We start from the raw sequence: 24,521 nt of genomic DNA, 5'->3' as shown, positions 1-24,521 counted from the left end.
CTTTGATTTTCCACTGGCATTGAGATGTCTCAAGTGATGGAAAATGTCTTCGTCCTGCTCTCTATCCAGAAGCATCCCCTCTTAACTTTTCAAAAATTGCTAATTTCCAGAACATCAGATTTCTTCAAAGGGCATGATCGTTACTTTGAACACAACTTACTGTTTTTTAAAACGCAGGTTTGCCTTGGTCCCAGAGTCAGACCTGTCCTGCTGCTTGACCTCCCCTCGCTGCTGCTACAGACTGTTATGATATAACCACCTGTATGGTGTGCTTGGCCTCCGCTGCTTCTCCCTTTTCTGCACTTGAGAACAAATCTATCAAATGGAGAAGGGAGTGAAAGGTAGGCTGGACAGTGGTGAGAGCTTCCGTTCATTGGAAGTGTTTGCTTTTTGAACTACCACTAGAGTAAGGTAGAAAATAAGGTGTAAAAATTCAAAGAACATTGTAATTGTTAAATATTGAGCCTGGTTAATGAAGACTAAAGTGTTTGCTAGGGATTATGTTAAAATACTCGATCTGATGTCACTCATGCCAAAATTCTAATTAGAATTAAAGTCACCGGATGTGCAAAGCCAGTAATCGATATACCTTAGCTTGTCCATTAGTCATTTGCTTGGCAAAAACACAGAAAAGAAATGGGAGAGGGTGACTTTACCTCTCATGGCTTTTAGCCGGATTCTGTCTCAGATTACCAAATAGGTCTCAGAAATTTTCCGTATAAGAGGCGGGACACTTCAAGGGAAAATAAGACCTTGTCCCAGAATCACTGCTTAAGTCTAAAGACGAAGGTTATGTAAGAACCTGGAGCTAGCCACATGCAGTGGCCCATGCCGGCAGAGGCTATGAATGAGGCTGAGGCAGGAGGACTGCTGGAACCCAGGAAGTCCCAGGCCAACATGGCCATAAAGCAAGACTCTGTTTCCATAAATGAATGAATGAGTGAGTGAATGAATGAAAGATATGGTCTGGGACATGTAACTCAATGTTAAAGCATGTGTTTACTGTATCCAAGGCTGTGAGCTTTGTTCCTAGCATCACACACACACACACACACACACACACACAAACAGAACAGAGCAGAAAGTGTTGTGTATAAGCCCATGAGCTTCTTATCTGAAATCCACTTGTTCTTTTGTCTTGCGTGCAAAACAGGATTTACAAGAAAAAGATAACAGCTGTATGAGTGGCTTAGGGAGAGACCGTGAGAGTGTCAGCAGCACACCACCAAATCGAGCCAAATCATATTTGATTCAAAATCTCTTCTTGCAAAAATACATGTAAGCACAGTTGTGGGTTTACTTGTATTTGCCTTGTTATCTCACTTTGTAACTCACAGATATGATACAAAATTCTTTTTGTGATCAAATATCTAATACACTTTAGAATTTTACATGTTTTATTTGTATAACTTATGCATGATATAAATAACACATAGATAGTCTCTGGATGGTCAGATAGTTCTTTGAGGAGAGTTTTTGAATCATAAATATTATTTCCTAAATTGTATTTTAAAGAGGAACGAGGCCAGACTTCAGAATGGCAAAGGTTTTCCCAGAGCCATAGCTCTATATGTCATCGGCCAACCAAAATCCCAGGCCACCTCCGACCCTTTCTTACAGGCTTCTCATAAACAGCATGATGCAAACCAAATATGACATTGCCCTCTGATTTTCTTCTCTTTTTTCGGCAAAACTGCATTTCACATTTCTTCAGTCCCACGCCAGGAGCCTGAGTAGTTATTCTAGATGCCCTGTCTTCCGTGTGTGTTCAAGGTCTGTGGCCCTGGGACGGCCACACAAGGCCCTGGACTTCATGGCCTCCGCATGCTCTCTCGCCATTTCTCAGGTGGGTTGTTGTAAGAGCCTGCCTCCATGCCCACGTCTTGTCGCATCTTATCCTCAAGTATTTTATTATTTATATATTTTTGGTACCAGAAATTGAACTCACGACAGGTGCTGTGCCAATGAGCTACGTGTCCAGTCCCACAATCCTTGAATGTTTTACACACCTGGGAATTTTATATGTGGTTGTCATGGGGTGTCTATGTATGTGTATTGGCATTTGTGGAGCTGTGGGCTGGGAAGGCAAGAATCTGGTCACTGCCGGTGGAACAAAATTGGATGTTCTGGGTAACCCTTGGCTCCCACGAGGCTTTCAAAGTTGCTTGGGACATTTTCTCAACTACCATCTCATCAGCTTGGCTTCATACAAAGTCAATACCTTGCTTTCTACAATACAAATTTATTTGGAAAGAAGAACTCAGTGGCTAATCATGGACTGTGCCTGTCCTTACCTGGCTACTCTTCCCCGAAGGTCTCCAACTCCTTGCAGGTGTTTGATGCTTAGATCATGCACTGCAAAATTAGTTCCTGTGGCCGCCTGATCTCGAGCTCTTATTTGGTCTTCCAAGATCTGTAATTTACAGTTAAGATCCCCATGACATGGTTTCCTGTCATGTATGATAGCAACACATTTAAAGCAGGTGAATGCATTTTATAGTTAGGCTGATGAGATAAACAAGTGAAAGAGGTCTGTCTTAAAGAGATCTGATTTGTTTTATCCAGGAGGTTGCAATGGCTTGATTTCAGTTGGGTATGCCCAGGTGGGAATGGCACTGCACTAGCTTTTCAACAAATGCTAGAGTTATGTGATACTCTCCATGTAAAAATATTCAAAAGTCTTTAAACAGTCAAAGGCCAAATAGAATATATTTATCATGCTGACATGGCCATGAGCTGCCATTTGGCTATCACTGATGTAAAACATTTTCACGCATAATCTATTTCACAATTGATGGTAAATTGAGGGGAAAAAAACCTTTTTTAATATGGCATCAGGCAAGGTCTTTTAGGGATTGGATCAGAAACATAAAGAAGATAATGATTGGACACAAGTTGATCTGAATTAAACTGTTTCATGCATATGGGGCAAAAGGACTTTTTAAAAGATTTCCTAGAGAACACAAGAGATTTCATGACACATGTGTGCTCAAATTCTGTCCTTGAGTCATATCTTCACAATATTTTGGAAATAAGGTTGATTTTCTTATACTGCCAGGTTGCTGGTCCTGAGAATATTGTTTTTTAATTTTTTGCAGCTATTTATAAATATTAACTTAAAAATTTAAATATCCTACCTATCTATAGAAAATATTTGTCTTAAAATTCCAATGTGAGGTATTGACACATAAAAATATTTATTTATTGAGAAAAATGTGAGTATGGAACTCTGGAAAACACAAATTTGTAATGTCTGGAAGTGCTCAGGTTTGGCTGTTATATTTAACAAAGGGCTGAACTATGCTTAAATGTAGGTATACAGATTTTATGAGGTGAAAATGGATTTTTTTGTAGCAGCTGAGTTACAGGAATTTCAAAGACCATACATGATTCTTTCTCATTATTAAACTTAACAACTTAGAAACCTAAGAGCAAACGAAGCATTAATTGAAGATGTAAATATCAGTGACACTGGAGATAGCGTGGTTTCATGTCTTTGCATATATGTGCTCTTTTTTTTGGTAAAGATTAGCGATGAAATGGAACTTGATCTACTACATACTGAAACATCTTTTAGAAGAAGGTAACTAACTCAGTGTAGTAGTGGTACTGCAGATTGGCCCACTGTAACACAATAATGACCTGTAGCATAATGTTATATTGTAAAGAAAACCTCAGTGGGAGGTTGCAAGCGAGGAATGCCCTACTACAAGACCCACAAATCAATCAGGGGGAATTGTTGGGAAATCCTAATAAAAGGTGTTATGCTTTCTGGTTACTTAGAAGATATTTCAATCTTTGACTCATGCCACATCTCAATATAGATTTTTTTTAGAAAAGAAGACGGAAAGTATAGATTGTAATTAAGCCAGACACTTTGATGGTGTGGCTTGATGACAGGGTGCATGCTTAGCACGGTCAAGGCCTTGGCTTTGATTCCTGAGACCACGAACACATGCACACATACAAATTAAGCCATAAAAATAGAAATTATTTCATATAGGAAGAATTTTCTGATCTTTGCCTAATGATGTAACTTACGAAGCAAACTATTTGAATGCTTATCCAGGACATGTGAAAAACACTGTAAACACAACTAAGATATAAAAAGGACACTGGAAAAACATGAATAACAAATGATATTGATAAGAATTTCATTGGTGTCCTGCAATGAACATGTACTTGTCTGTAAGAGCTAAAGTGCATTAATTTTTCCATGCTTTGAGCTCATGGCTATTGTTTTGGTAGTTTGAAATCTCAGCAGAAGCTTAGTTATACTACTGAAATGGGCAAACACTGCACCTAAGGTCCTCTCAAAAACTTGATTGCTAACCATTAGACATTTGTCAATGTACCGTAGGTTATTATCCTTAATCTACAAAAGAGCTCATCAAACTCATAATAATTAAAAAGTACTAAAACTCCAGAAGATAAATTGGCCAAAGACATGGGCAGATTATTGGCAGAGGAAATACAGATTTTCGTAGTCACTTTAGAAAAATGAATTCAATACCTTCAAGGAAAAAAAGATCTTGGTTCTATTCTATCAAATTAAAAAAGATTAAAACAATAAATCTCAGTGCTGGCATAGGCCCAGTGGAAAGAAGCACTCTCATATAATGCTAATGGATGTGTAAATGAAGCATATAAACTTTCTGGAAGTCATTTTGGCACCATGTACCAAGAAATTTCACAGCACTAGTACCCCAGTAATTTCACTTTGAAGCATGTATATTATGGAAATAATCCAAAGGTGGACATATATTTATGGACAAAGAAGTTTCAACATTAGACAGTAATTAAGCAAATTATGGTACATGTTCCACACCAAGGATTTTTAATGACATATGAAAGAGCTTTTATTGTAATTTTATACTAAAGATTGTGCTCGCAAAAATAGTCTCCTCCTCCTCGGTGGAATACTTGCACGGACTGGAGGAGGAGAATACATGCAGGGATTTGCAGATACTGGCATTTGGTGGTAGAATTGGGAGGGTATTTTTCACAGGTTTTAAAATTTTCCCCCAAACTCTTACACTAATTGCAATGAACAATTATTTTTATATATTAGGGGAAAAATTATGATGAAAGTAATATTGTACCTAACATTTTCATTTTTGAGTTAAAAATAAATTAATTTAAAAACATAATGACCTACCTGCTTTAAAAATAATTTGCTTTTAAAAATGAACAAGAAACTTAACTGCTACAATTTTGATACATTTAAAAATAATTGTTTTCATTCTTTTTAAGGACCCAAGTCGACTGTCAGTTTACATTTGGATTTATTTTGCTGGCTAAATTGCAAGAGGACTGACTGAATTGAAAGTCTGGCTTCTTTTAAAATATTTGGATAGTAGCCATTCATCTAGAAAAGTACTTATTACTTTTAATTTTAGTTATTTACTAAACCTAGCCATATAGTTTCTCTTTCATAAAATTTTAACAACATTATCTAAAGCCTTTAACATATTTCTTTCAATGCAATTTTGTATGCAATCAGACTAGGTATCTCTTTCTCTTATTTGTGTCAAAACCTTACCAGGATTGCAAATATCTTGAGATGGTATCATTTCTGGAAAATTTGGGGCTTTGCCTCTTTTCAGAGCTATTATTATTGTAGGATAAGTAACTCTCAGCAAGATACTAGAGAAATGGGAACTATTTTCCACCTTAATAGCAAGAGTGTTTTAGGAGGATAGCTAATATATATTTCAATGCACAAATCAAAGGGCACCTCTGGAAAGATCTTGACAGATGTGATCAATTGTGTAACCACAACCAAGATCAAAATACAGAATATTCACAGAAACATTTTGATGAGAATATTGTTTTCTTTCTGACTACCAAGAAGATTTAACTCATATATCAAAGTCTTATTTCAGTACTAGAGTTACATTTGCTTGATTACTAGTCATCTCAAAAGGCAAGGAGCTGTCTGCCTCTTAATGTCTTCATGATAATATTTTGTTGGGCCTGAGAAACACTGGGGCACTTTAAATATATGCCAAACACCAATAAAATCCCTTTTTAAAAGTTCAGAAAGAGGTTTTTACTTTCTATATTCTCTCAATTGTGTTTTTGGGGTCTTTTAGATCCTGAACATATAGAAAATTAATCCAGAAATATCCTTGACTTTAAGCTCAAATTAATGAGCAAGTAATTTCTGGGCTAATTACCTTTTCTGGTCTGTTTGTTTTCATTTTTCATCCATCTAGTGTACTAGAGAAGGTTAAGTATTGTGGAAAGGCATTATTGTGCATTTTCATCATGGAGCAAAGTTTTGGCCAGTTTCTTGATATATATGGTCTAAAACATTTGCTGAAAACTGTTATCTGAGATGCACGATGCACATACATTCTAAAAAGTTAGAGAACTATAGTTTAAAATGTGCTTATCTACGCATATCCTCCAAATTTTCTTTTTTTGATCAAAAACTTCATTTTCATTTGAACACCATCTATTTCAAGAAACACTAGCAAGGTACTGACTACATACCACTCAAGTTGTTGTCTGGTGTAGGGTTCAGTAGTGAACCAAAGTCCCTACCTTATGCAGAGTATATTGTAGAAAAGGAAAAATAAGCAATAGACACAGATTATCATAGATTATGATAAATGCGGTGGTTAAGACTGAGTTTAAGGGAGATTGAAACTGTTGGGGTGAGGAAGAACATTATTTTACAGACTATAAGGGACATCCTCTCTTATAAGGTGGTTTTTGAGCACAAGTCTGGGGAAATGAGGGCCATTTCATAGGAGCAGCTAAAGGAAGATGAGCCAATCAGAGTAATAGCAAGGGATGGCTGGGAAGTCAGCACAGCTGAAGGGAGGGAGATGGGGAAAGAGATTTCTGGCGTCAGATTGTGAAGAGCCTTTTTGAACCAGCACTGTCAAAGCTCTATGAAAGCCTCTTCTTGAAATCATTGCACTAGGGGCTGGGGATTTAGCTCAGCGGCATAAGCACCTGCCTTGCAAGCAGGCAGTTGTGAGTTCGATCCCTGGTATCGATAAAAAGGAAAAAGACCAAAAAAAAAAAAAAAAAAAAGAAATCATTGCACTGATAGTGATTTAGAATAACACAGGCACCTTAGCCCAATGTCTGACATAATGTTATCTTTGCTGTCACAAGATAGATGTACAATACATAGTTTTAATAGAATTTTTTTTACTTCTTGTCAAAAACTGAACTGTTTTCTTTGGGAGCAGCTAACTTAAAATCATTTAAATTTAAACAATAGCAACACATTCCTATAGTTGAAAAATGACTTTGGCAGTTGATAATCTTTGTCAAGCAACGATGCCAACATATTGGGGACAGGAACTACCTCAATGTTTTGGCTGAGTTTCTTGACGATGTTGGTGATGGTCTGGATGTGGCTTTCTAGCAACTTCCTGGCAAGTGCCTCTTCCTTTCGAAAGCCATGGGCCCCCTGGAGACAAGCAGAGATGTCCTCCTTGATGCGGAAGGCTTGCTCGAGGAGGAATGCTATGGTGCGCTCCTGGAGGTTCAGTCTGTCTTCTAGCTGACTTGTCTGGGTTTTGGCAATGGTAGGAAGGAAAGGACGACCCCTGCTCACAAAAGGAAACAAAGGGGCGTTAGGAGAATGAGCTGGAGGGCCCAGGACCCTAATTTGCTCTCTTACTGCTCCTCCTTTATCTTTTCCTCTGAGAAAATAGCCCTTAAGCATTTGCCTGGTCTGAATCTTGGTTTTATGTCTCATTGAAGATGCAGATGTGATTTATCCCTTGATTTTGCATCATGCATTTTTTTGTTTCCTAAGGAGGCATTGTTCTGTGTACAATGATGAATTTTTAAGCCAAATTGGTGGTGGTTGGAAGAGGGTGGGGAATACACAAGGCAAGTTTTTAGATTTCTTCATGAATTATGCTTTTATAAATACTTCTAAAAATTTTTTAAATTAATTTAAAAAATTTCAGTTATGTTTTTAAAAATGCAAAACCAGGTCAGGTATGGTAGGGTTCTAGGAGGCTGAGACGAGGCTCAAAATTTGAATCCTAATCTGGGTAACTGTGATCATTAATATAGTATGCAAACTTTGCTGGATTAAGAGAGGCTACAGATTAGATAAAGGTGCTCCTGGGTCTATCTGGGCAGGTCATGGAAGTGTGCCTTAGATGCTGTGTATGCTCCCTAACTTGTTCTTCTCTGGCATTCTCCCCTGCTCTGTTCCTGGCCACCATGAACTCAGCAGTTTTTCTTTGCCCTGCACTTTGGCCATGCTGTGTCTGACTTGGAGCTAGTCCATCATGGACTCAATCCCCTCAAACCGTGAGCCAAACTAAACCTTACTCCTCTAACTTGTGGGTGTTCAGAGTTGTATTTCAGGAACAAGAAACTTGGCTAATACATCTTAGAGTTACTGTGTTTTAGGTGGGAAACAGTAAAGGGTTGCAGCTGTGGATCAGTGCAGAGGCTTTGAGTTCAATTTTCAAGAGTATGCCAGAGAGAGAGAGAGAGAAAGAGAGAGAGAGACAGAGAGAGAGAGAGAGAGAGAGAGAGAGAGAGAGAGAGAGAGAGAAAGTAAGAGACAGAGAGAGACAGACAGACACAGAGGAAAAAGAGAGACAGACAGACAGACAGACAGAGAGGGAGACAGAGAGAAAGAGGGAGAAATATATTTTGGAATATTAGTAAGCTAAGCCACTGTAAGAAAATTTAATGGCCAAAATTGGAAAATATTGCATAAAATATACTTCTCTTAGCAATTTACACTGTAGTGTGTTTATACAATATCTAACAGCATTATACTAATTCGATCAATAAGGAAAAATAGTCAAATAACTGGTCCTAGGTCAACACTAAAGCACTTCGTTAAATTTCTCCAAGTGCAGGCCACTTTTAAAGGTGCTGTGTATACTGATTTTTGGCCTCTTAGCTGGTCAGAATTCCATTAGATCAAAATGAAAGAGAAGTTTATATTTGTAATACTACTAAGTTCTGGGGACTTTTTAATTCATGGTCCCGTGGAAGGGATTTGGGTGTTCTCTCCAGTCTTATCTGTGTGGTAAGCACAGTGCGCTTCTGCATGGGTTTTCATTCCAAGGAATGCTTCAGTGTCACATACTCATCTATTTGGCAGAGTCGAAATTCGATCCAGCTATCCTGAAACCTAGGCTAAGATGATTTTCATGATGCAACCTCTGAGTGGTGGCAAAATATCTTATGAATATCCCTAGGAGAGGAGGAAGTTTTAAAAGGGGATTGCCTTTTGCTAAAGCCTGTGAATAAGATGATGAATAGGACAAAATTCTGTTAACTAGGAAACATATATTCATATCTATACATTTAAATGCATAGATAGATGTGTAGATGGGTACTTAGATGTGTGGATATACAGCTAGCCAGCACATACATATTTTTAAAATAACAATTATATGTGCTGGATCAAAAAAATCCCAGATCAAATAGTTCCCACTTATTCCCACCACATGAGTCAGATAATGAGAGACTCTGGGTTAATATTTCCTTGGAAGTAAAAATGTCCTGAGGACAAATTTTGGGGCTGGGTTGTGAATCTCAGTGATTTCTGAAGATTGTGAGTATCAGCTAATATTGTTTTTAGCTGTGTACAACAGCAAACCTAAGAATGAAAACAAGTCGTGCCTGTGTGGTTTGTGTAACAAGTCTGGAAGCAGATCATCCAAGTCTGGGACACAGACCAAGACAGTCCCCAAGCAGGCAGGCTCCTTGAGGCCTCCTGGACCACCTGAGGTGTGCTGTCACCCTCAGAGTCTCAGTGTCCTGCTTCCACATTTGCAGTATTGTGTTCACACTCCAGACAGGAAAGCTGGAGGTGGTGGTGGGAGAGCAGAGAGAATGGAATTTATCTGCTGCTGAATTTATCTCCTCCCTCTTTTTTGAAATCAAGAAAAGGGTTTCTGGAAAGACTCACCGTGACACTTCGGGGTTTCACTGGTTGAAACTCTGGCGCGTGGCTACCTGTTGTATTTTAACTGGGCACATCATATCCTCAAGCAACTTTTATTAGCAAAGAAGTGGGGAGTGCACACACCTTGAGCTGATGACCAGTGGCACTTGCCACACACAATTTTTCTCTTTCTTACCTTCAATTTTATATTAAGCATCACTATATAGAGTTTAAAAGGTAAGAAATTGCCCCCCTCCCAGGTCAACTGTTTTCTATTGACTACTGTACAACCAGTTTTCCTTAAGCACTGCCTGAAGTTGAGGAAATGTTACTCACGCATCCCGTTATTGTTACCCATCATCATGGATGGGGGCGCATGAGGATTAAGTGTGTGAAATGCATGGCTTTAACTGGGAAGGCAAAATCCACATGGAGTGTGGTGGGGGCACAAAGGAGGAGGAGGAGGAGAATGAGGAGCTCATGCTATGCAGAGGAAGAAAATACAGTAGTACTGTTATTTTTTCACTTAATAGTTTTGTAACTTTCTTTCTAAAAGACTTCTCCCAAACAAGTATAAAACAAGCCCCACATATAATTTTTAAAAACTTAGCCAATTTAAAAAATGTTTAAAAAACAATATATTTAATTTTAATATATATGTAAATAGCTTTGCAGCATTAATCAGGATGAATTCTGTTAATAATATATTCTCACATATTTGTACTAAATCTTTGAAATTTGGTTACTCTGTACCCATGGTACACCTCCTTTTGGACTAGAGCTCTCATGAATATTCAGTGGCTACATGTGGCCTGAGGTTACTGTATCAGACAGTATAGATCTAGAAGCTGAGAACCAGAAAGGGAGAAAATACCACCTAGCTGTCAAAAGTGTTACCACTGTGTCCACTGGCTACCCATACTCTTAACCAGTAGAGTAGTATCTACCTTTAAGCCCTTAATGTAAGCTGGACATGCTCACTGGAATTTTAAATCATTTGTTTAATAAATCTTCTTAATACTGCCGTGAAGAAAGTGTTACTATTTATCCCATTTCAAGATGATGAAACTGAGGCTGAGAGGAATTGAATACTTTGGTCCGAGGTCACTGCACTAACATGAGTTGAGCTGCTGACCAAGCTGTGAAGTCTATGTTGGGTGTATGCAGAGGTGGGGGTGCCCTCCGACCTTGGTCCCCTGAAACCTCTTGGAACGCACTTACTCTTCATCGTATCCACTATTTTAAAGAGCTACTGTTGCAGCAGCTCTGAGAATGACCTGTCTTTAGAACATATCCACAGCTGCAGATGACTGAGGTCCTAGCTGTCATGTTGACTGTGACCTCGTGAGACACCCTGAGCCACAATTACCCAGGGAGCCTCTTCGCGATTCCTGATCCACAGCAACCGGGAGATGATTATTTGTTGTTTATGGCACAGGGCTTGGGGATGTTTTGACACACAGCGGTAGAGAACACACAGACAGTAATCTATGTGAGACATGAACGGACCGGAGACTACGATAGACACCGAGAAAGAGATGAGGCACCTTACAGAGATGGTGATCAGAAGTGGACTTGGAAAGTAGATTTTAAAATTTCTGATTTGGGCTTAATGAAGATGGATGATGCTTTTGATCCAGACTGAAATTAAAAAAAAACATATTTAGGGGGAAGAAAGGCACTTGAAATAATATTTATAAGGCATTCAACAAGTGTCACTCATTGAACAGTCTGAAAGTATCTGCAGCAAACTGAATTTTATCAGAAAGTACATGGCAACCAAAGTTTAGAAGAGACAGTGAGATTGCCTGAGTTGGAGGCACTGTGTGTATGTGACAGGGGACAGACATTTTCGGAACCACTTAGAAACACCATTGCTGTCCCTCTTGTCCTCTAGACTATCCCACTATCCATCACCCCTGCTGCTTGATCCTGACTCTGCCACTGCATAGTGGGAGCCCAGGGCTGGGAAACAGTGGGATAGAGGGACACAGAGCAGACCTTGGTCCCATGGAAAGCAGTGCTGAATCCCTTGCAGGGGTCCTGGTGTCTCAGCAGAGCCTTCAGGTGAGGTTACGTTCAGGCCATGATAATCTCTACTCAGTACTGCCAGGGGCATCAGAGAACTCACTGGGCTTCAGCCTCTTTGGAAAATTAGGGCTTCAGTGAGTAAGAGAGCTGAGAGCTAGGGAACCATGTGAGCTAAAATACGTCTGCTCTAGGGGAACACGATGGCTCATGTGAGACCCATCACAGCAGGAATAAGACAGAGCTGCACAATTCTGCAGGGTCAGAATTCCTGGGCTGATGAGAGTTCTGAGCCACATGAGCATGCCTGCTGCCTTCACATCCTCTTTCCCTCAGAAGAGCTTGAAGGATGCTGAAAGAAAAGGGGAGGAGACAAGAGAGTGTTGAGGGTTATTTTACACTGGTGAGCGAGCAGGGTGGTGCAGTGGGTAGGGGGCAGCCAGCACCCTTTCAGGAAGGAAGTGCCACCTCCCTTCAGCGGCTCAAAGACCTGGGAAGGTTGCCTGGCCAGATCGCGCCCACTTCCTGGGGCCAGCTGCATTTGGTGGCTGGTCTCTGTGTGTTAGGGATGCTGTCTGTGATTCAGACCAACTTTGAAGGGCCACCTCAGCATTGGAGCTCCCAGTGGAGTCAGCTGACATCTTCACTGGCCTTACAATGTGGTTCCACTTTTCCTTCTACCCAGTCCATTTCCTTTCATCCATGTTGAGCTCAGTGTGCTCTGAAAAGAGGCTTCTGTTCACCAGTCTCAGAGTCTCTTTCCTTGGCATCTAATGGCTGTCTTGGTTTGGAGTGAGAGACAGTGCAGACTGGCTGGGGGAGAATGACTTGGGAGACAGGGTAGGATAGACATCTGCTCTTGCTCTTGCTGTGTTGCTCCTACTCCTGTGAAATCACAGGCTCTGACATAGGTGTCCTCTATAGAAAGCTGTCAAGGCAGATGGCCTCCATAGGGAAGGGAGTTGAGCTAACAACAACAACAAACTTGGGGGTCAACTAACTTTGAGCAGTTGCTTCTAAACAATTTCCCTTGAAAAGGCCTCTTCTGACTTTGGTGCTCAGCAAAGAGCAAAAGGGGAGGACTTCCTCGAGTTCTTTCTTAGCGGGAGAAGGGTCCACTGTGGTTTTCTGAAGCCTGGAGCTCATCAATACCTTTCCACCCCTGGATCAGTGAAGCTGAGAAGATACCATGAAGACCAGGGTTGGATTGAAGTCAATCCCCAGGACAAAATCAGCTCACATGCCAGAAGAAAGGGCATGGACCTTTAGCCAACTAGACAACAGATAAATAACCTATTGGATTATAGATTCCTACAAAGCAGGGATATTAAAATAGGTGGAAATCTTTTTTTTTAGAAAACTAATGAAATACTACAAGAGATGATAGGGGAAGATAGTATCAAAATAATACGATGGAAAAGATACATAAATAGAATTAGATAAGAGAAATACAACAGTTGAAATAAATAACACCTCAGTTTCTGCCCTCTGAAGCCTGAGACTTCTGGGTCCTTTGTTTTCTGGCTTAAGACGTACTGCCCTTTGTTAAAAGACTGAGGCTGCTGAGCTATATGCAGCAACACTCCTCTTCCATGTGACAAATACTGTATATATTGTGTAACAAACTTGCTTGTCTTCTTGTCTTATTAATTTGCCTCTTGGTAACAGGAACCTGCCCCAGCCAAGAGCTTAGAGTGATAAAAATAAATTACTTTTTCCTCTTCTTTACAGAAAAGGCGGTGGGAAAAAGGAGACCTAGACATATCTTGAAATCGTTTCATTTACTTGTTCTTTTCTGTCCACCCCAACCCCCAAAGTGCAACTCTGTGCACACACATATTTGTGTCTTGTTCGCAAGAGCATCCCTGTATCTTAAAAGAGTGCATGACAGCAGTAGATGGGCAATAAATATTGTCGACTGACTGATGCTACTAACTTGATGATTCTCTTAAGTCTCAGTTATTGGAGAAAAACATTGGCTCTGTGAAGTCAAAGGCTTAATTGCCTCCGGTTTACTTTCTTGAGCAACAAGAAATCATCTCAGCCTGGGCAGGATTCTTCTTTCCTATCACCTGTCCATCCAAGAACAAAGGAAGCTTTTCTCAGGGGTTTCATTAGTCACATTCCGCCCTCTGCTCCCTTAGCTCAACACGACCGTATGGTACCATCTGTATATCCCATTCCTCCAGGCCCCGCCACGGTGACAGTGCTACCCTGGATTGCAGGTGTGAGTCAGAGGTAGGAGGGAAGAGAACATCAGGCCCTGCTCGTGTGACACATAGCCTCACTGTGGACTGCAGATTGACTCCTTTGCTTTTGTTGAGCTGGAACTGGCTACTTCTGGCCTTGTGACAACCTAGGGCCTGGATTTGCCAGTGCAGGTGTTTGATCTCTTGGTGTCAGTCCTAGACAGCCCCATGTAAACTATGCTGTATCTCCCAGCCCCAGGAGAACTTGTGTCTTAGGTGTTATCATCATGGCAGACACTGAGTTACCCTCCCAATAGGCAGCCCCCACTTCTGCCCGATTTTAGTCATCCTCCTGCCCCTCATCTCCTTTGGGGGGGACTAATCATGTAGTCCCATTCTTCTGGGTTGAAGTGCCATTGTTTTAGGTAGGAGCAGGTGAAACTATTCTGGTCAAGGAGATCCAAGGAGAAACCTGCTGTGAGACGCCTGGGTCAGGTTTCTTTATCTTTATGATATGAGGCATAGGCCTGTAATCCCAGCACTCTGGGAGACTGAAACAGGAGAATGAAATGAAGGAAGAATGAAATGAAATGAAACAGGAGAATGAAAGTTCAAGCCCAGCCTGGGGAACTCAGTGAGACTCTTTCTCAAAAACAAAACAAAACAAAACAAAACAAAACAAAACAAAACAAAATTGCAAAATGAGCTGGGATATAGATTAGTGCAAAAGCTTTGGGTTCAGTGCTCAGCACTGCAAAGAGAAGGAAGGAAGGAAGGAAGAAAGGAAGGAAGTAAGGAAAAGAAAGAAAGAGGTATACAAGAAAAATGTGGCTTTTCCTCTGCTGGATGTCATCACATCTGTGTGTGACACCTGGCACTGCTAGAACCATCTGTGATCACAAGGAAAAAGAGAATAGCAGGAAAAAGAATAGAAAAACCCTGTTGCTTGATGGTGTTAAACTGGTAAACGAGCCAAACCCTAGGCTGTTTTGTTATATAAATTCTCCTCTGCCATGCTACCAGCCTGGAACCAAGTGACTGTGGGCTGAAGCATCTACAAACTGTGAGCTGAATGAACCTCTCTTCCTTGTGGGTGTCAGGTATTGTGTCCTAGTGATGAAAAATAAATAAGACACCTGCTGGCTCACTATGTTGTGGGAGGTAGGGAGAGTAAGCATATGGGTGTAAGCACTTGGGTGATTCAATGTATTCTGAGGCTTTGACACCACTGGCTCAAGGTTGCTCATGCGAATCAGTGAGTAACACAGGGGAGGATGACAATGAGGTACTGGAGTGGGAAATAGGAAATACGAGCTCTTAAATTCTGGAGACATTCAGAAAGTTGGAAAGCAAGAGAGACTGAGAGTGCTTAGCAACCAAACATTTCAGTAGCATTGTCTTTTTTTTAAAAATCGGTACCAGGGATTGAACTCATGAGCGCCTGCTTGCAAGGCAGGTGCTTATGCCGCTGAGCTAAATCCCCAGGCCCCAGTGGCATTGTCTTTAACCAGGGCTTACTTGGCTAGGTGGGTGGACGCTGTGGGTTAACAAGGCAGAAGTCTGCAAGGAGGGTGAGGTGTGAACAGCCACCAAACAGCCACACCTTGATCCAGGCTAAGAGGCCCTCTTTGTGGGTGCTGCGGGCTGTGTCAAAATGCTATTCAGAAAGAACAGGTGAGGGGCCCTAGGCCACCAGGGAGACCAGTGGGACAGGGCTGCCACCTGTCTCACCTGCCAGTCTGAGGTCCTGCTGGTCACAGTTGGCCTCGGAGCTCCGGCTGCCATGCAAATATATTTGCCTGCAGCCATGGGGACATTCGTGGCTTACACAAAGGCGTCTGCAGCTCTTTCTTTTCCTCTAAAGTTTGTTTCTTTAAAAAGTTACATTTAAATGAAGAGTTTTCACTTGTGAGATTTCTTTTTCATACCTAAGAGTTTCTGTTAATTGGAGTATAATTATCATGATTACTTTTAAATCTCAATGAAGCACAAAATGGTGATGTCTAGTTTTATTTACCACATTCCCACAAGACAAACATGAGGCTTCCTCATATTTTTCCCCTATTTCTATTGTTTTGAGGAAAGAGACTATGATTTTCCATTGATCCTAAGACAACAAGTGGGAACACACACACATGAATTTTCCTAATTTTCTGAGAGAGAGTCCTTTTCAATTCTTTAGGTTACCCAACAAGTGCACCCTGAGGCATTTCACAGGGGAGCCTGAGTGGCCACCCTGATTCTATAAATACAGCAACCAACCACCCAGTACTTCCTTGGCATGTTGTACTATTGGGATGATCGCTATCTAAATTTAACCATGCAAGGGAAGAATTAACTGAGATCCCAGACCAGTCCAGATGGAGTTCCTAACCTCGGGAGAAAAGCCTCTGCTGGGCTCTTGTAATTACTAGTCATTTTTTTGTTTTTTATTTTTAATGGTTTGTCTTCACCACATTTTTCCAGTATTTCTGCCCAGCATCCTTTCAGTGAAGGAAGAGAGCTCAGAGCCCTGGTCCAGGAAGCCAGGCCACTTTCACCCAGAGACTGAGGAAGAGGGGACTCCACTTGAGATTCTCAGATCCAGACTGGAAATCCAAAGCCAAGGCCCAGGGCAGCTCTGGCTGGTATATGATGGTATACAGGTCCCAGAGTAGCTCAGAGCTCAGTCTAGGATCAGGGTCCAAGCAGACATCAGAACTAGAGCTCAGTGTGGGGTTTGGACTTTGGTGTGAGGCTGGGAGGAAGGTCTCATGGGGCTGGGACTATCTGGTGCTGGGCCAGTCAGAGTTGCTTTTTTCTTAGTTTTTATTTTTATTAGTACATATTTGTAATGCATAGTGATTACATTCATGGAGAACTATTCTGCCATAAATAACTTTGAATCATTTGTAAGAAAATGGATGCACCATTAAACTGTGATATTAACCGAAATAAATTTAAGTATTGCATGGCTCCCTTATATGAGAAACCCAAAATATAACTAAAGAGCAAGAACATTAGAAATTTTAAAATGGTGTTAAGGACTAAATAGTCCTCTCCGCCCCAAGATATGTTGAAGCTTTAAGATCCAGTGTCTGATAACTGGATCTTCTTTGAAATAGGGTCACTGCAGATGTGATTAGTTTAGGTGAGGTTCCCACGGGAGTAGGGCAGGCCATTTATCTACTAGGACTGATATGCTCATAGGAAGACATTGGCACCAGGAAAATGAAAAAAATATAAGGACAGACTGGAGCAATGCATCTATAGCCAAGAAAGTGCATGGCTAGACTTGCTCTCAGAAGGAACCAAATCCTGCTGACATCTCCGGAACTGGGAGAAAATAGGAATTTAGGTGATTCTAAGCCATGCAGCTGTGGTACTGTGCTGTCAAAGCCTGGGAAATTAATACAAACACTAAGTTATTTGATTCAAGAGGAATTAAAGAATTTTAAACAGTAATAGTATCTTATTTCTTCTATTTTGATCTTTGTTTGCATATATATTTTGAGTTTCTCATGTAAGGGAAACTATGATAATTAAGTTTGTGTGGCTGCCTATTTCACTTAGCATTACGTTCTCAAGCTGCATCTTAGAAGATAAATCAGTGCAAAGCAGGGATAAGTTCAAATAATTCCCAAATTGCCTTCTCTACTGTTTCAAAATATTTTAACATATATGCTCATTTGTTTCAATCATGTTATCAGTTTTTCTTGGTTCATTGAAAAGAAACTTTTGTGCTATTATCTGTTTGATTCTTCTTCGTATGAGAGTTTTTTTGTCTATGTCTTCTACTCTGAGTAACTACTATTAGGATTATTGTACATAGTATTAACTTTTTATTTTCTTATGAAATTTTTATTTTTTCATAAAATAAAAGAAACAGTATCCTATTTCTAGAGAGTGCTTATACTGTTATTGTACTACTTTCAAAAACATGTCATTTCATTTCTGCAACTACCTAAGTAAATTTCTTTTTAGTTCAAGGAGGAGCCTGAGGCTTTAGGCTTCAGGCATCAGTAAATCTGCTGAGTACCATTTTAACATTCTTCTCTTTCTCCTACCCCACACCTTTGTTTAGGTTAATTAGCGGCTCCTCCCCTTACAGTGCACTTTCCTAAGGGGTATAAGGTATATTTGTCCTCTGTGTGGCTCGCTTCCAGCATCATGTAATTCATGAACAAGTCACCCTTCCCTGATCCGCTCACGTCTGCCCTCACAAGGCTTTGAAGTTGGAGGTGCTCTTTTTACCAGACTGATCTGGCAGTAATTGACAGACTCCAGGGACAGGAGGAATGGAGCTCATCTGGGCAGCCTTTGCCTTGGTGGGTTTTAGAGGCTGATGCCCAGATTCCGTGACTGTGCCCACTCACAGAGCCTTGCCCCTCCCAGGCAGGGCTGACGTGAGAAGGCGAGACGGAGTAAGATTTTGCCGTGACCGATGGCAACACCATTCATTGTAGCATGACCTACTCATGGAAAGCCTCACGACAGTGTTTTGTCTTCCTTCCTTACACATGGTAGTGTTACATAATCCATCTTTATCAGGCAGTAACAAAAGCAATGCCTCATGACCAAATAAGATGTCTGCTGTCGTCCTAAGAAACATGTTGAAACTGAATATTTTTAGATCCTGAATGTCATTAGTCTACTCACAAGAAGAAATCGTTAATCATTTATTATTTTGCCCATCTGACTAAAGGTTGTGTGTCTCCACATTTTAAATACTATTCTTTGTCTGTCAAATAGATCCTCATCTACCAAAAATGTATGCCTGAGACAATTACTGAGATTGGCTACGGTTCACCCTGAACAACTGCTCAGTACTAAATAATTTCATTTCCTAGCTTCCTTTTTGTTTAGCAGCTTTAGAAGTTTTCCCATGGACCGAAGAAATTCTCCACTTACTTCACTCATAGACTTTCAAACAAAATCTTAGATACTATTATAGTCTGAGTTTATTTGCATCTTTTTACCCAGCAGTCTTTGCCCCATTTCATTCTTCCCTTAGAAACTTTGCTCTTCTCCAAGATGTGCATGTGCCCAGATCCCTCCTGTTTTATCTTGGCTCAAATGTCAACTTCTGGAGGGGACTGACCATGACCAGCTTATTTAGCAATGCCTGTGACTTTCTTTTGCTAAAATGGAAGCTCTGTGAGGTGAGAATCTTTGTCTTGTTTATTTGTTGGTAATTCTTCAAGTGTGTAGCACAGTACCAGGTGTTTAGTAGGCACATTTAATGAGATAAGCATTAAGTTACTAAATTATAATAACCAGGTTTTGAATGTTAGGGATAGAAAGAACCTTAGAAAACATTTGATCCCATGCTGAGAAAATTTTTTTTCTCAAGAACATCAATTCAAGAAGTATACAAAGAGATTTATGAGCAGAGTTTTTTTCATTTAAAATTAAATCCCAGGAGAGAATAATGTTCTTAAATTTTAACCACCTACTTAATTATATAGAAGAACAGTGATGAGAAATTTCAGTGAGAGTTGAGTACTCATCACTGATCTCTTGGAACTCCCACCACATTTTGTAGAGGAGGAAGAGATTGCCCAGAGAAGAGAGAATTTTTTTTCTTCTCAAAGTTGAGTAGCTGATTGGAGGCAGATTAAAGAATAGACCTGAGGTGTTTTCATTTCTGCCTTCCACAGGCAGAAGGAACCCCCCCCACCCCCCCACCCCCCTCACCCCCGCCCAAGAAAACAAGAAACCAGACTTGGCTGTTTTTCTGCTCAATTAAGCTTAACTGGACATTGAGCACATTATAAAATCAGTAGATATCTGCTCCTTGATGAACAAATGTGTAAATAAACCTGCATGATCTGCTTTATTTAACTTCCTTCCTGGATGAGCTCTTGTGTGGCACTGTAAATGGGAGAGACATAATTTTCCAGTGATTGACTTGACATATATAAAATGTTCCTAGATTTTTCACAAAATGTAAACAGATCTATTTGGTTTATTTTGAAAGTCATAATGAGGTATATTTGATACAATGTCACTTACTGTTTGTGTTGTATTATTTGATACACATATCTAATGTATGTACAGAAGTCATTGAAAAAGAAACCGTAAAATCTACTCGCTTTGCTTGTCAGAAAGGAACTGGATGGAGAGTCTGATTTTTCTGAAATGGTTTAGGGTCTTCTAAAAGCAGAGAGAGAACTAGTTAAGATAAACACAGAGGTCAGTTTAATCTCTGACCCAGTCCTTGAGTGCGGTAAGCAGTTAAAACTAGCAATTTATAGACTTACTTGTCAACGTATTCAACTAGATCTGTAGAGTTCTTGGTTGACATTTCGGCTGGAGATAATCTTACCTAAAATAAAGGTCACATTTAAAACTTATTTATCATCTGCTACTTTACAGGTTACTCTTATCATTTTTATGCATAAGTAAATGTTTTGATTTGAAGCAAAATATATGCCCTATATGGAGACCACCAGCCCATTTAATCTCGTACAAGCTCCATTTGTACTGTTAGTGACTAAACCCAAATGAAGTCCTGGGAAGATACTAGAGAGTTGCACTTCATAGCTTTGGTATCACAGAAAATACTTATTGGAAAAGTCAAAGCCATAGATTATTCCTGGATAATTCCTAAAGGAAATATGCAGTGTTTATTGACTGAATTTTAAAGGAAGTTCTAATGGGAATGAATTACTCCCAACATGCTGATTTCTCAGGGGATTCAGCTGATTTTCAATAAGTAAGTCTAAAAGTGGAAAACCAATCTATCCAAGTAGTTTTATTTTCTAAAAAACTTGGCTGTCAGATTACTATAGCCAAAGAGAAATAACATATTAGTATGTTATAACTTATTGGTATTAAACAGTCATATGAATAGTTGACAATCTCTAACCCAGTAAAATGATACTTGTAGAATATTCTCTATATTTCTTAGAGTGTTCTATTTATGTGCAGTTTGAAAATTTGACAAAATTTCTGTGAGGAAAGAGAATAGCAAATGTATTTACTTTTGCATATGTTGAAAATGTCTAAAATCGATTGTTGTATTATTTTAGAATATAAAAAATAAAACACAGATTTATCCTAATTTTAAGAGACTATATTTGAATAAATTTAAGAGAGAGAGCAGTGTTTCATCTCAGTTAAAAAAACTAGAATATATTCTTAGCATATTTTTTGTTTGCTAAGGTATGCTATTATGATGGGCAGAATATATTAAAACCCTTCTCTAAATGGAAACCAATCCTTTTGCAAAGTCATTGGAACTACCATTTAATTTAAAGCAAAGCATCTTAGCTGGAAATCTCCCTCTTCAAAGACAAATGAACACCTTAAGCTGGTAAGTTGCTTATCAAGAAAGAATTTACCCAGCCTACTTGATAGCAGGCAAGAACAATAGTTTGGAAGCTGATTAGGATGGAATCAGTGAACGGTGGAGATAGTGCTTTGTCCCCTCCCCGTTGCTGAATAGATTGTCAAGAGGCTGGATTGCCTCCCACCCCCAGCTTTCCCTTAGGGAATGGCTTTGTTGGGCCAGTGGTCAGGTGGGTGTGTGCGCTCTGGGTACCATCTTTAATCCATCAAGGAGCTCACTGTTCTGTTCTGGCGCTGGCTTTCTCATTCCTGTTTCCTGCTGGGACAGTCCTGGGCTCTGGGCTCCTCACCTGTTTAATTCTAATTCTGTTTCCCATCTCTTCACTGTGACCTCCAGGCCAGTGAGAGTCTAGTTGGGGTAATGTCTTTGGTAACATTGGTTTTTTGCCTTGTATATTTGGCACTCAGTAGCCCTCTGTATTTTGTAATGAAAGACTGTGGTAAATTGTGTCCAAGGTCAATGAATTACTGGGCTTTTGTCTTTCTTTCTCTTGGTGTATAACATATATACTAACATATATCCTAATTATTATTAATAATAATATGTTTTATTAGCATGCATTTAGAAGTCTTATTTGGAAGATTACAAACAGCATCATCTTAAAAACACACTCAATACCCACACTTTAAAACTGACAAATGTTAAATATGATGATGGAGAAAAATTCGGAAAAGTATAGAGAATTAAAATGTTATAGGAAAAAAATCTCATTCATAATTCTAACTACACTGAGCAAAGTCATGACCATTGTGGAATTTTTTTGTTTTAAAATTCCTTTGCATGTGTCTAAGATACATTAAGGCTAGCAAATAAAAATCACATGCCTTTTCATCCCATTTTTGCAGGATGTGGTGTGGTTATATATAAAAATTTTTTTTGATTGATCATTTTTTATGCCTAGATCTTGTAACCTACACAATTACTTTTAAGATAACAATATGTACTATATTAATTAGTGTTTAATTTCCTACTGTTTTTTTGAAATTCTGTGTCATTTCTATCCTTTTCTCTGTTTGGCTTTTTAAAATAAAAAAATATAAAATATAAAAATTATTTTCTAGTAAAACTATTTGGTGGTTATTATGGTTTTTTTAAACACATATCAATTTTCATCTTTTTATAAGAATACTTTTAAGACAGTTTAAGTTCATGGTCCTGGGGATCAAACTCCGGGTGTCACACATAGTAGGCAAGTACTTTTCCACTGAGCTGCACCCTAGCCCCATATGCCTTTATGCTATACAGTTCTGTCTCGAGTGTAATATGGTCTCATTCTCCCAAGAGCTGTGGAAGACTGGTGTCATTATTTTTACATTATGGTTGATATTAGTTACTTTGAATAACTGAAACTCTTATTACTGAGATAATTTGATTATTTTTATCGGTAAAGAACTTGAAGAACAGGGGTGTAGTACACTTGGCTGAGATCAGGAGATGGTAATAGTCATCAGTAGTTGTTGACTGAGCCCTTTCTACCTGCTAAGCACTTCACCTGAGCTGCTGTCTCCAACCTCTCAGCGACTTGTGTGATAGATCTTATCAGCCCATTCTTGTAAAAGATAAAAGAAAATAGAGGCTAAGCAGTTGCCTGAAGTCACACAGAGAGTGCCAGAGACTGTCAACAGTTACCCCAACAGTTACCCCAAAAGCTAGCTTGGTAGCCTGCTAGCTTTCTGGGGCTTTTTTCCATAAAAAACCCTGCAACCATGGGTCAGGTGTGATTAAGAATCACCAAAGACTAAACACGCCGCTTGCTTGAATGTGCTTTTTAATTAACAGAGGAAATATCACAAGTATGAGTAAAGCAAACATTCTATTTAACTATACTTTTTCTCATTAAATATAGTCTAGACCTTGAGTGTGTCATGGTATCCTTTTGAGGCTTCATAAAAAAGAAATTATTGTTGAATGAAAAAAATGTAGTCCTATATATTAAAATTAGTCAAATTAAGGTCTTTACAAATTGAGATCCTTTTTCCTTTCAGCCTATGCTGGCATCAGTTGGTGTGTCAGGGCAGAATAAACAGGAAACATAGGAAGACTGAAAAGCAAAATCATTTCCCCAGGACTCTTAAAGCTGTCTAAGGAAACTGAGAAAAACACTGAATGCTACTTTTCATAAGACTATCTAAAGGTACTTGCTTTCTTTTCTTGGTCACCGCCTGCACCAGGAAGGGGGCCATCAGGTTCCTCTGGCTGTTGTTCAGCAGTTGGAGAGGCACTTTTGTTTACATCTGTATCTAGGCAACCAGAATGGAGAATCAGACCAGGAACCGAGGTAAACATATTTTTGCTTTGGTGGCATTTCCTTTCCAATGGAGGGTAAGTTCTGTGCATGCACAAAGCTTAAAGGGATGCTTCTGGTTTGTTTCGCAGGTGCCCTCTTTCCTCCAGCCCCACCAGGATTCTCCCTGGAGGCCACATCACTGTGGTCAGCTAGTAGAGCATATCCTCACAGGTATCGCCGTAAGACATTTAGGAACCTGGTTGAGATCAAATAATCCTAACATGAAATCCTAACCTACCACGTCTAAGCCATCTGAGGATTTTCCTTGGGACTGATTAATTTGTTCATATATAAAGTAGTAAAAATATAAGTAAGGTAGCAAAGTATGAGAAATTTAAATGTGCTCTAAATAGTAGTCCATGGAATAAATACCTGAATCCATGAGGCTTGATTTTCCAGCCTTGTTTTTTTGTTGATTTTATTTTTGAAATGGAACTGTGGAGGACTTTTTTTTCTCTCTCTCTCTTTTTTTTTTTTCCATAGAAAGCCAAAGTAGTGAGGAATTGTGACTGCACTCTAACCAAGAGTTCATCATTTTGGAGGCACCTTCGCACAGGTGATTCAGCAGCATTGTGACTACAGGCAGGTCTGTGATGTCAGGGCTTGGCCCTGTCCTTGAAGTTTTTAAATTCTTGGGATTTAGGAGCCTTGGGGATTTCCTTAATGTTCATTTTTGTACAAAAAAGCAAACAAATCAAAAAACGAAATGCTAGGGCTTTCCCTTCTTTATCTCACTGACTGAGAAGTGGTCGTTATTAATCTGATATCTCATACACTTCCTGATTTCATTTT

The 24,521-nt window shown here is 39.6% G+C and overlaps 1 protein-coding gene across 1 annotated transcript in view; it reads right to left on the bottom strand.

Annotated features, from left to right (window-relative positions):
* Nucleotides 1-23,839, bottom strand: part of Fam81b (family with sequence similarity 81 member B) — a 44,093-nt gene extending 20,254 nt beyond the window's left edge. Inside the window, exons 1-4 of the mRNA XM_023561421.2 lie at nt 23,585-23,839; nt 20,352-20,416; nt 7,328-7,571; nt 2,295-2,413 (exon numbers count right to left, since the gene is read on the bottom strand). Coding sequence (XP_023417189.2) covers nt 2,295-2,413; nt 7,328-7,571; nt 20,352-20,416; nt 23,585-23,779 — 623 coding nt within the window. The 5' untranslated portion in view covers nt 23,780-23,839. The remainder of the gene's footprint in view (nt 1-2,294; nt 2,414-7,327; nt 7,572-20,351; nt 20,417-23,584) is intronic.
* Nucleotides 23,840-24,521: the final 682 nt, after the last annotated feature.

The sequence above is a fragment of the Cavia porcellus genome, unplaced genomic scaffold (genome assembly GCF_034190915.1).
Source record: "Cavia porcellus strain 051 isolate PalLab524CR breed Dunkin Hartley unplaced genomic scaffold, mCavPor4.1 scaffold_2, whole genome shotgun sequence".
NCBI lineage: Eukaryota > Metazoa > Chordata > Mammalia > Rodentia > Caviidae > Cavia > Cavia porcellus.
The sequence above is the reverse complement of the archived record's forward strand: the minus strand, read 5'-3'. Positions and strand labels throughout refer to the sequence as shown.